Source organism: Cyprinodon tularosa, unplaced genomic scaffold (genome assembly GCF_016077235.1).
Source record: "Cyprinodon tularosa strain WSP-4 unplaced genomic scaffold, ASM1607723v1 ctg551, whole genome shotgun sequence".
Taxonomy (NCBI): domain Eukaryota; kingdom Metazoa; phylum Chordata; class Actinopteri; order Cyprinodontiformes; family Cyprinodontidae; genus Cyprinodon; species Cyprinodon tularosa.
In genome coordinates, this window is record NW_024039287.1 from 399968 (window position 1) to 412800 (window position 12833).

Genomic DNA, 12833 nt, shown 5'->3' on the forward strand with positions numbered 1-12833 from the left:
CAATGTGTGTATATTGCTGAGAATAATATGAACCTGTTTGACTGTGCTGAAATTTTTACAGCCTGCAGCTATAAAAGCCTGAGATTTCATTTTTTCTTCTCTATTTTTTCCACTCACCTGCTCAAACACATATACACCAAGAATATTATGTTTGGAACAAAAGAATCTGTTGTGCAGCATTGCATCCTTTGTTTTCGTTTTCTTCCCAGGCTCAAATTAAGACTGAGTATAATTTCTTTAATTGAGTTATTCTGTTGAACACTATAAAAAATCAGAAATGTTCCACTTATTACTAAATATAGTGATGATCTAAGGATCAGTACTCTTATGCTAAGGCTGGTGAGAGTGTTTTTTTTTTATGGTATATACTTCTAAAATAGAAAAGCTTTCACTGCAGTTTCCATTTGCTTCTCTAAACAACAGCAAACAACATCTTATTTTCTAATTTTCTATTTAATTTGATGTTTTTGACTATTGTCTTAGAAATGGCACCAGGTTACAAAGCTTCATCTGTCTGTGCATAAAATAACTTCAGTTCGTTGATGCATCAAGTGCCGTGTTCTTTCCCTATTGAGGTGTTTAAAAATCTCTTTGCTGTTTTCTTTAGTTTTAGTCAGTTATGGTACAAAACAAACCCAAATAATTTGAAACTGCTTCTTAAACATGTAAGTGAGTTTACTGTGCTGCATTAGCCACCACAATCCCCAGATCCTAATCCGATTACAAACCTTTTTCAATACCGATTGGTCTTAAATGTCACGGTGTGACATGCAACCCATTGGCATGCCTACATTTCCACACTGTGGCACAATAAAAAAATAATTCCATCCTATTTAAGCATCCATATTACGAACATTGTAAAATGTATCCTGTGAAAAATGTAGGCAAAAGATAAACCAAGGTAGTAACACCATCATGGTACATACTGATATCTACTGAACTGTCTCCCACCAAACCTGTAGGGGGAGCTCTACATGTAGCCTCTGGAGCAGGGATGAAGAAGAATGCTAGCTTCCATTAGCTTGTTGGCTTGCAACAGTTAGAGCTTTCACTACCCGATCTGTCCGGGAAGCACGATCCGTTCTGCGCGTGCACACATACATCCGTGTCGTCCTCGATTTCATTTTGTTAAAAATACCTAAATGACGTTTTCCGTCCCCAAAAATAGTAAACGTACTAAAATATAATGTGTTGGTTAATAATGTATTTCCTGAGAAAATAAATGCCTTAAAATCTTGTCTTTTATCACTTGTCTGTGCCCTACGCTACGTTCGGGCTTTGGATTTAAACAAAAATCTAGTCTTTTTGAGTTTTATGTTTTTGTTTCGTTTTAACCGTATGCTATATAGAGTAATCTAAAGAAAGAAATAACTAAAATCCAGATAAACATGGTTTAATCATATTTTGCAGGACTGCTCTGAGCATGTCCCATGATGATGTCAGAGAAGCAGTTTAACAAAGAAAATGTTAAAAGCATAGAAATTGTCTCACAAGTCAGAAAACATTTTTTGATGTGTATTAGTATTCTTTGATGTGTATTAGTATTCTTTAGTCAGTTAAGGATAGAAATAAGTGGTTTTAGTACCATATTTAGATTATTTATGGACACCCGGAAGTATATCTATTTGCGCATTCGCAGAACGGATCGTGCTTCCGGGACGGATCGGGTTGTGACAAGAGCTTCTACTGAAAGATGGAGCTTTTTCAGCTTTTCACTTCAGCTCTGAAGGAGTTAAGCACAGTTTTTTCATTGGTTCAGCAGCTTTAATGAGGCAAATAAATAGTTAAATGTTTGAATTTGGGACATTTGTTCTCCATTGTTCTTGCTACTAGCATGTTCTTGTGCTAAATGAATATTAGGCCCTTATTCTTTCTTTTTAAACTTTGACTTCCCCCTCTGGCAGTTAAGAAAAATCCACAGAAAAGCTCCACCTTCTTATAAACCGCATGGTTCAAAACTTAGGGAAAAAAAAAAATACTTTCATCCAGCCATCTTAAAGCGGTTTGTTTCTTTATCCATTGTAAATTCAAAGCAATTGATGTCATTTTTAGTTTATAATTATCTTCCTAATGCACAGACTACTCCACGAATTTGATTTTAGAAAAATATAAAAATTTGATACTTCAATTAATTAATGAAGCTTTGGATACCTCATATAGTTTCTCATTTATTAATAATTTGTTGCTTGGTCATGATATTTACAGCACAAAAAAATTATCTATTGATTAGATCAAGATTTAAGGGATATCATATTTCCCAGCTACAGGTTACCGGTTAGAAATACCGGGAAAAGCCGGTTGGGGTGTATAGTCTGATTTACTGAGATATCTATTGAGCTGTTCAATCCAGGGTTTAAAGAGCAGTAAATATGTAACCAGGAAATTAGTAATGTAAGAAAAAGAAAAATTACTCTCACACCATTTTTACCATTTTTTACTTCTAAAAGCTAGAAAATAGGCTTCATGAAAACCAGCCTAACCACTTATTTTTCCACTCAAATATTAAAGGTGAAAACAGCCTTTGTAATGACCTTTTGAGGGTTTTGTTTTTCTACATTAAACCTGAACTTAATCTTTTTATCTCAGTTCTCTAATTGCTGTCTGATATCCCACATAGATGAAATTGCAAAATTACAAAGAAGAAAAAAAAACTAAGACCCAGAACCTTATAATCAAAGTATTTTCTGCAATAGCTTGCATGTGTTTTTGTTGTAAAGTTGTGAGTATCTGATCACTGTTCTTCCAGTTGCAGGCATTTATTAAACATTAACAGCTGCTATTTATCACTATCCAGATATGTGTAAGGGAGTAGTGCAAACTATTTATTTTATTCTAACTGTCTACATAATTTGGATGACACCATTTATTCAGACTTTTCTACAGCTTTCTGAGTTGGAGTCAGTCTAGACATTGACTGATGAATCAAACAGTTTGGTCGCTGTGTGGTTATTGTGTTTCCAACATAATCCCAGAGTCCATGTGATCTCCTTCCACAGGTGGAATGTGGTGGGCATTCAAGGCTCTTTAATGAGCTACTTCACTGAGCCCATCTACTTCTCCAGCATCATCCTGGGCAGCCTTTACCATGCTGACCACCTCTCCAGGGCCATGTACCAGCGCATTGCAGATATCGAGGACCTGCCCCAGCAGTTCACCCTCAACAGGCCTCTTCTCAGTGGTAAGAGACCTTCCTGATTAGAAAAGGGTGATAGAATAAGGAGGAACCGGTTGGTAATCTGAATTGTTTCTCTTAAATCCCATGCCTTAGCTTTGTCACATTCACAATTTTCTAACATAACAATCCAGACAGTGTAATGTCACGTTTTTAAATAAAAAAGAAAATCTCACAGCTCTCCAAATATCAAGCAGAAAGATTTTTAATTCAGGATAGTAAACACATTTCTTCACCTCACGGGTCACTAGTGGAGGACAGGAGGAGCTTTCCTTCTTTGTTTGATCGAAGCTGACATTTACCTTTCTGCTGTGGAATTTGAATAGCTTTAACATTTTGTATAAATTTTCAGCAGTGGCTTGACCTTTTAAAAAGGCTGTTTTGTTTTACCTTGCCTTTTGTTTTGTTTTTTATTTAGAACATTCAGCTTTTGTGCTACTACATTCCATTGTTTCTTTATTTTTAAGTTTGACGATTCATTATTAGAAAATCAAAGAAGATTGTCCCTCTAAAACCAGTTGGTTAAATGTGATAAACTCTTATTTTGCCTAATCTCAGTACAGCTAATACATACATTCTCAATATCTACATAATTATTGTAAAATAGCACTTTCACAATATGCAGGATCTTTATTACATAAATAAAATATGTTGTTTCTGTCAACTAATCCCACTCGGGTGTAACACTCTTTCATTCCCCATGAAAGTCAGCCTATTTTCAAGGTTTTGTTTACAGTCAAACCCTTAAGCATTTACCAACCTGACAGATGAAACAATGAGACAAATGATATTTTGCAAATATTTTGCTCCTAAGCTTATATTTTTCCAAAAGGATATTGCTTTTCTTTAGCTATGTGTAAATCATTAAAACAAAATCCTAGACATCTGTCTAGGTAATAATGCACCCTCATCTTCATCTGAATAGATGGTGTTTATTGATTTTACCTTTATGTATTATCTTGAATAATGGTAAAACCTCTGAATAAATTATCATTTTCTCAGCAGGTTATCAAAAACTTAATTATCCTTTCAGAGATCTCTAGGAAAAAAGACTTTGAATAACATTTCATAATGTGTTAAATGAACATGAGAAATTACAACAGATTTAACAACAATTATAATCTCAGAGCAGAAAAACGGCTCAGGTTATGAATGTCAGCGCTTACCAATGGGCTCACTTCTTTACAAAGTCTTCCCAGAATAATAAAGTAGCAATGTAGACGTCTCTGAGTCACCAATGCCACATCATCACATCTTGGATCAGGACATCATACACGTTTGTAAATTATATGACTAAATAATGTTGATGGATATTTAAATTGGCAAAAAACTCTCAACAATGTCTTTGTTTGCGGATGATAGCCAGTGCAAAAATTATTTTAGGGTTAAAAAGTATTAAGTAAAAACCACCGGTACGAACACTAACCCTGGGTTTCCACGGTTAATGCCGCATAGCGTCCAAACACCCCTTTTGCAGTGTGATGCAGCCAATCTAGTCAATGAGAGTGCTTCCAACCGGGGTGACGACGTATAACAACGCTTCCCTAAAAAACATGGCTGGTCTGTTTTACACTCTTGACGCTTCAAATCCTCGTAGGTTTAGAGTAGAGCCGATCGTTCAGGCAGGAAGTAAGTTACTAAAAACCAAAGTGAATCCGGTGCAGTTTCAATGTTAAATACTGCATGTGCACAGCTGCGGTTCACTGTAGAATGCATTTTACTTGAAAACATCAAAACAATATTACTTGCAGCTCCACATAGCCACCAGGGAACCTAACTTTATAGAGCTTCATTGCCCAAGAAAGGTTTATTTTGGAGGTGAAAAAACCAAATTGTTTCATATGACATGACTGATCTGTTTCATGTAGAGAACAGCAGAAAGAAAAAAGCAGAGGCTGAAATGTAAAGTGACCAGATAAATAGCAGGTTGTACTTGAATAAGGTTTGATTTATTTTGCTAGGTTTTATTGCCAACAGGTTGTTGAAAGGTTTGTTAATAAGTGTGAAAATAGCACAATGTTTAAAACATAATAATTCCTGTTCTTATTTTAAACAAATAAAATACTAACAAAATAGTTATAATAACAAAAAAGAAAAGTGCTTTTTCTTAATATATTTTATGGCATTGTTAGTTGCAGACTAGGTTCCTGGCCAAAATCTAATGCTTTTTTGGGGGCCTCGACATGAACGTCTTAGAGCCCCTCCTGTTTGAGCATTCGCACAAATTAATGTGTTTATTATACTACTTTACATCTGTTTTTGTGTTTATGATACGTTGGGACCAGTTTCCTATGAACACAATATTGTTGCACGTAAAATTTGATTAGTATTTAAACCTGGTTGCAACAAAACTTTTGTTTTGTTTTTTAGATTGAAGGAGGGGTGCAGCTCTAATATATATATATATATATATATATATATATATATATATATATATACATCACATCACACTGGTATTTAAATATCACAGCAAAGACCCAGTAATTGTATTTATTTATAACATGCCACTCTATGCAAATCATCTTGGCTTAATGATGAACAGTCCTTTAATGCAGGATACCAGATGCAAATTATAAGTCTTGCCTACTTTCCTATTAAACTGGGTTAGAATTTCCTGTTCACTTAGTGGTGTTTGCAGTCCGATGAAATTATTTTACCCAATGTTCATTTGGTCTCTAAATAAAAGGGGAAAACAAGGTTCTGATTGCAGAAAATGTAACGCACTCAAAACTGTAGTTTGTGTCTTCACATCCTTGATCCCAATTCACACAATATTCAATCTGACATAATAGAACTTGATGTACCCAACATGTGCACTGATAGCTATGGTATAGTAGAAGCATTATTCATACACAGTGTTGGGTAAGTTACTTTAAAAATGTAATCCGTTACAGTTACAAGTTACTTTGTTTAAAATGTAATTGTAGTGTAACTTTTTCGATTACTTTTAAAAAGTAATGTAACTAATTACTTTTGATTACTTTTTGATTACTTTAGGGTTTTAATGAGTATTGACCCATGTTCAACATTTAATTTTTGAGAACTGAATGTGAACCTTCAAAAAGCACTAAGCTGAGAGGGAATTGCTGACAGGCAATCACAGGATGTCCCCAAAAAGAGATGCTTCGTCTATCAGTGAGTTGCACTTACCTCTAAATGTTTCCTCAGGTTTGACATAGATTGCTTCGACGTGGACAAGTTCTTGATAGCCGGCAAACACTTCTTGCACTGCACAGTTAAATTTGAGCCATTTTCACAGATGTAAATGAAATGCTCCTTAAATTTCCAGTGCTGGGAGGCCGTCATTTTTGATGCGCTGCTTGAGCTGAAATAGAACCGTCCGCTCGCTTGCTGTTCCTCAAGGAGGCTCCACCAGCACAGGATGGATCATCAGAGTGGCAAATATGATAGAGACAAGGAGCCGTAGCGGGAAATGGCGATACAGGGCACCAATAAAAATATCATTACATATTTTGCAAAGGTTTTTCTTTATATTTTTAAAAAAAATTTAACTAAATTTGTAATTCTTAATATTTTTGGAAGTAACTGTAACTGAATTACATATTTTCTCATTGTGACTGTAACGAATTACAGTTACTCTTTTTTTGTAATTAAATTACGTAACGTCGTTACATGTAATCCGTTACTCCCCAACACTGTTCATACGCATTGTTAAAAATCTATCTCATCTTTAAATTATTTATGTCTGGTTCAACTAGAACTAGAGCCTAATACACTTTCACACTTACATACACATACAAAAGTGAACAGGACACAGGGATTTATTGCATCCATATACAATATGTCTCTAACGTACATTGCTGGGTTTTTTTTTGTTTTTTTGGGGGGGTGCTTATTTGCTTGATTAGCTGACAGGCTAGCTAGATGGTTATTTTCTTATGGAACTAAATGGACATGACAGCACTAAGATCAGTTTCCAATCCACTCTGCACCAATGATTTGGTTCTAGTAAACTGAAGGGAACGAACTATAAGCTGTTTTTTTTTTTTTTTTTTTTTTGATTCATACCCATGAAAAAGCTTCCAAAACAAATCCTGAACAATTTTAGGTAAAGAAATGTCCGAACTTCTCTTTAAGCTTGACCATTGTGATTTCATAACAACGTAGATGAAGCATAAGTCTTGATCCTTTTTGTTTTTGTCCTCGGGGTTGGTGGAAGGGGGCATCTGAGTTTTACTTAGTGCTCCCTACTGCTCCTCTGCTCCTCCACTGTGGTTCCTCTCTAGAGGAGATAATAGTCTGGGGTTATTAACCTTTTCCGCTTTAGAGACTTTTTAGCGGTGAAGGGCTGTGGCCTTAGAGCAGTGAGGATTTCATCCGCTGTAAATCATTTTCTGCCAAAAGTGCTGCCAATTGGAACCAAGGAGCTTAATACACTTTCACACATACATACACACACCAAAGCGAACAGGACACAGGGATTTATGGCATCCATATATCTCCCATTTATGTTTGTGATACAGTGGAGGCCAAAGCCCTTTGGAAGAGTTCAAGCTCCGTCCTCGGAGTCCCCATCGAAGGAAGGCATCGTTTCTCTCCACCATGTTAGATAGGATCATATTAAAAAAAAAAGGGTTTAATAATTTCAGAGCTGTCTCCAATAGGTTTCTTCTGTGCCTTTTTCATTCCAGGAAATATTAGTTGATATTTTTGCAGGCGTACAATGTTTTTGTTAACATTCCAACCTCTTGTTTGGAATTCCAAGGGATAAGCAATGCTGAGGCCAGGCAGCCGGGCAAGGCACCAAACTTTAGTGTGAACTGGACGGTTGGCGATCAGGCGCTGGAGGTGATCAACGCAACCACGGGGAAGGACGACATGGGCCGCCCTTCAAGACTCTGCAAACACGCCCTTTACAGCCGCTGGGTGCGCCTCCACTCCAAGGTACAGTACAGGGAGGCACACATCACATCTCATGTTAAAGTGCCTTCCCCAAACTTTCACGCTCCTTTTTTTGTGAAATTTTTTTCAATATAGATAAATTCAGTCTCTGAAGGTTTATATTTATTTTTTTAGAAAACATTAGGGAACAAAAAGTGAGTATTTTGGAGACCAATGAACACAGCAGGATGGTGTAAAAGTTAAAGGCAGAGTCTGTTTCTAGTCTGGCCTTAGTTAAAACAACCAGAGCTGAAGTTGGATGGTTAAGATGAGAATATGTCTTAGAAAGGCCAATTTAAAGTTGAGACCTTAACTAAGATGTGATTTTGCAGAAAGACTTGATATTTGATGTTAACAGAAACTCTCCACCACATCTAATGTGGCTCTGTTTAGAAAAATGTCTTTGGACAGAATTTTCTTTTTTTTATATTTATGGCCATACCACTGATTTTGAACCCAGCATTCATATTTAAATTATTTTGAAAACTATGCTCTGATTTTTTTCTTTCCTTCATAATTGCGCAATGATGGTGTTGGTTGATCGTCAGTCTAATTTGTTCAAATTTTAAAGGTTTAGCTGTTTTTAACATGTCGTCAAGGGACTTTTTTCGGGTCTGACACTGGTTATTTTATCACACAATTCTCCACCTAAACAATTTTAGTTGTTATGCTATGAAAACAGTTTATTTAAAGTTATAGTGGAGGATTTTCTTTTTCCAGGTGGATCATCAAAATAATTTGTCATTCTAGTGATATGTTTACGTAAGGCCGTCCTATGTGCTCGTCCCTAGGTAGCCATCTTTTTCTGCACATGCGTACTTTCAGGTGTCAGCTCCTTACGTAAATACATTATCAATTACCGGAGGTGAGTCTGACATAGTGGGAAAATTTCAAAGTCAGCTTGTATGAGCGATACAAGCAGTAACTTTTAAACAGAGTGTGAAACGGGCTCTTGCACGCTCCCGCACGGGTTTAATAGGCGTTCCCTCTCGGCAGCAGGTACAGGGTTGTGCATGTGCATTTTTTTTTTTTTTAAGTGGAGAGGACAGACCTTTTCAAAACTTCGGGAAAATCCTCCACTATACCTTTAAATATTTATGGCTATAATAATGACTTTCCCTACAGGAAATTGATTTATCCTGAAACAGACTTTGATTTCCTTGTGAGACTTTGTATTATTTACCTGTCCTCATGTCTGTTTCCACCTCCCCCTCTCTCCCAGTTGTCATCCGTCCTACGGATCAAGGTACTCAAGCCCAGCTCGTACCATGAGGCCAAGCAGGCGGCCATGGAGTACCACTCTGCTAAGAAGGCTCTCATCAAGGCCTTCCATAAGGCCGGCCTGGGAGCCTGGGTCAAAAAGCCCATCGAGCAAGACCAGTTCACCCTTAGCTCCTGATTGAGTCCAGGGACCATATGGGGGGGGGGCAGGGAGTTCCCAATGCACCAGCTCCTCCCTCCTTCCTTGACCCAGGCCAGAAAGCTTAGAGAGTCCCTCGGTATCAACCAGGCATTTAATTTCCATCCCCATGTGCCAGCTACTACGCATGTGCACTTTTCACCTGCGTGATTTCACAAACTCTCCATAGCTCATCATTCCTCAGAGGACCTCATGTTGTTTCTCATTTGTAATAAACCTATTATTTGCTTTCACTTGTTTTCTGTTTTTTTAACTGGAACCATTGTTCTTTTTTTTTCATCATCTAGTTCTTTTCAGAACAAAATCATTTACCTTATGCTGTAGACGTGGAAAAATTGGCAAGATGAGTGTAGCCATTTTAGGTTGAGATGTAGCCTAGAAGGATGGCTAGATTTTTTTTTTTTGTTGTTGACTAAAACCAATGTGTATGGACCTAAAGAAATATACATGCTGACCTTTAATTTAATAATGCATAAATCCTCAAGATGTAAATTTAGTTCAGAAAAGGTGAAAATATTGTAGGTTTAACATATAACTGGTTTTATTCAGATGCCTTTTTAACTCCTTTTATTAAAGGTGAAAATGAAACAATGTCGCCCTGTTTGATTGACTCGACAAAATAAGGATCCCAACAGGAGTGACACACTCATGGTCCTTTTTAGCAGTTTTGTTTTTATATTCATTTGTTTGTTCATTCATTTTGTCCTCTTAACACATTCCCCATCACTGTCACTTCATACTTGAACATCTGGGTGGGTCATGTTGGATTCCTCCCCATCGGCTGGGTCCCGAGATGAAGCTTTAGGAGATGCTGCTCATCCTATATATTTTTTTTACTTATTTTTCCTTTTCTTCTTCTTGAATCCATGGCTTTGCATGGAAACTGAACTGAGAGGCTTGCCGAGCTGAAAACAAGCAAAGGGAAACTCTATGCGTCTATGATTTTGAATGAATGCCAGCAACTTTCTCCACAGGCAGCTTTGAATCTTTCTCTGTTTTCTAACTTTTTTGTGATTGATTGAATGATTTTTTGGGGGGGCGGGGCTAAGAGAGGAGGGTTTTTTTTTCTTTTCTTTACTTTCTGTGTGCCCTTATCCAAAAATAATGATTGGAAATGAAACTGCTAAGAGAACAGTGGCAGTAGAAGGAAACTTGTCAGACCCCGTTTTTACACCATGCAGCCGTCAGATCAGATAACAGTAGATGTCCTGTAGCACACGTATGGTACAGTATATGATGCTAGATTCAAAGTATGCCACATTAAGCCCATCTGTGGTGGCTGTGATGCAAACATGTCCCAATCTCCACACTGTTGACCTTGGAAGCACCTTCGAAGACCGCGCATGAACAGACTCGGAAGCCGTATGCTGAAACCCGATGCCAATAGTTTCCAACCAAATGTACAGTTTCGCAGTTTGATGTTCAGCCTCCTGTATTAACACCCCTCTGTGTACAAACTGTTCACCGTCAGTAAGTACTCTCCCATATCTTAAACCAGTCAGTGAAGATGCATTTCTAAGAAACTTCAATTAATTCCTGTTTCCAGCTGTAGGGGAAAAAAATGTTTGCGTGTGAAATTTGTGTGTGCTCAGGTGTCTTTCAGCATACTCAGTTAAATTTTCACCAAAGATGTAGATTTTCACCTGTTCCTCCCCAGTGTTTTCTTAACACCCGTTTTCTAATAGCTTGGCATAATTTTACCATCAGCCCTTTACTGGCAACTTTTTTTTTTCTAACTCTGCACAATGTATTTGTGTTTTGTGCAAGAAAAAAAAAAAAAAAGTAAGAAAAAAAAAAGTCTATGACCATACTGGGCAGAAAAGTCAGGCTTCTTTAGTGCAAATGTAGCTGTCTGCAGCCACCGTGCATTTTGTGACCTGCAATCATAACTGTTGCAATATACTTGTTATATAAAAGGAACAGAAAATGTGACAAGTTTTTCCTCTGTGGAAACCTTTCAAAATCTCCCCTTTGTCGGTGGGAATGTGAAGATGTTACTGTTCCTATATATGAGTTTGTGACTTGCTGGCTACAGCCGGCAAACGGCGCGGTACCAACTCTTCCAGAGTCGACGTGATTCATCCCCATTGTAGCAAGACAGATGCAGCAGAGAGAAAAAGCAGCACTGTTACATTTCTACTCCACCAGCTGGCACTTTTAATGTAATTTACAGTTGTTCAAGTCTGCTTGTTTGATATAATCTTTTTAGCCATTATTAGAAGAAAAAAAAAGCTGTGTTCAAAATGTTAACTCACTCACTCTCTTTATTGTATTAACTTCATACATATATAAAACTAAACGGTGGAAAGGTGTAGCCAACTTATTTTGCACTGCAGGCTCTAAATGCAAAGTATGTTTTATTCTCTGTTGAATATTGCATTAAAAAAACACCAGCAGGAATTATCTTAATATAACCCCTTTAAATTTGGAGGGCATTTGATTAATTATGATGATTAAAGTATTGTTTTACCAAAATTTTATTTTCAGTTAAAGGAGTCACAAACATTAGCTGTGGACAACAGTATTAGTAAAACATTAGCATGCCAACTTTAGTTTTATAATGCTTGATTGATCAAAATGCAATATATTTTTCTGATTTACACAATTTCTACTGTGCAGTAATGTATGTGTTGCGTATAAAGTGGCTGTGAATGCTTATAGGAGCATGCTAACATTAACATTAAGTTCAAATGCTTTTTTAAATTCAATTACAAGTGTGCTAAGTATTTGTCAGCATGTTGGATATTAGAAAGATTAGAAAATCTTAAGGTGTTTTTGTTACAGAACTAAACCACTGTACAAACACGGACCTTAAAGTGTAACTCACCCGCCAAAAACACTCTTTTTATTTTAAGATGCAGAGCCCCATCTTCGAAAGGTTTGCATGCATTTAAACTTGCAAATTTGTTTGCACACAAGTTGCAGAATGATTGGCATGTACAATGTCAGTGGATGAAATTTTTTTTTCCCCATGTGTGCCTTCAAGATTATACAGATTAAATTCTAAAAAACAAACTGCATAAACATGTAGGTGGAGTATATGCAATTAAAATACTTGTCACCTTCAAAGGGATTCATCAAACATAAAAGCAGTTTTTGTCTCTATTTTTTAGTATGTTTTAAAATCAGGTGCAAACTTGCAAGCAAATAATCCTGTGTCAATAGTTGACACAAAGGAGGTATTGGTAGATTGAAGCCCTACATATATAGGTTAGTCATTTGATTTACTTCTAATTGTTGCCAACATAGTGAATTTTTTATTAATTTTACATTTTTAGTATCCTGTAGGAAGCTTCTTTTAAAAGGAAAAAAAGAAAAAACAATCACTCGGACAAATAA

At 36.6% G+C, this 12833-nt stretch overlaps 1 protein-coding gene across 4 annotated transcripts in view; it reads left to right on the forward strand.

The window, feature by feature from the left end:
* Window positions 1-11300, forward strand: part of adarb1b (adenosine deaminase RNA specific B1b) — a 181738-nt gene extending 170438 nt beyond the window's left edge. For all 4 annotated transcript variants that reach the window (XM_038305083.1, XM_038305081.1, XM_038305082.1 and 1 more), the window contains 3 exons: window positions 2997-3178; window positions 7899-8077; window positions 9297-11300. In XM_038305083.1, the coding sequence (XP_038161011.1) occupies window positions 2997-3178; window positions 7899-8077; window positions 9297-9473 (538 nt within the window). In that variant the 3' untranslated portion in view covers window positions 9474-11300. The remainder of the gene's footprint in view (window positions 1-2996; window positions 3179-7898; window positions 8078-9296) is intronic.
* Window positions 11301-12833: the final 1533 nt, after the last annotated feature.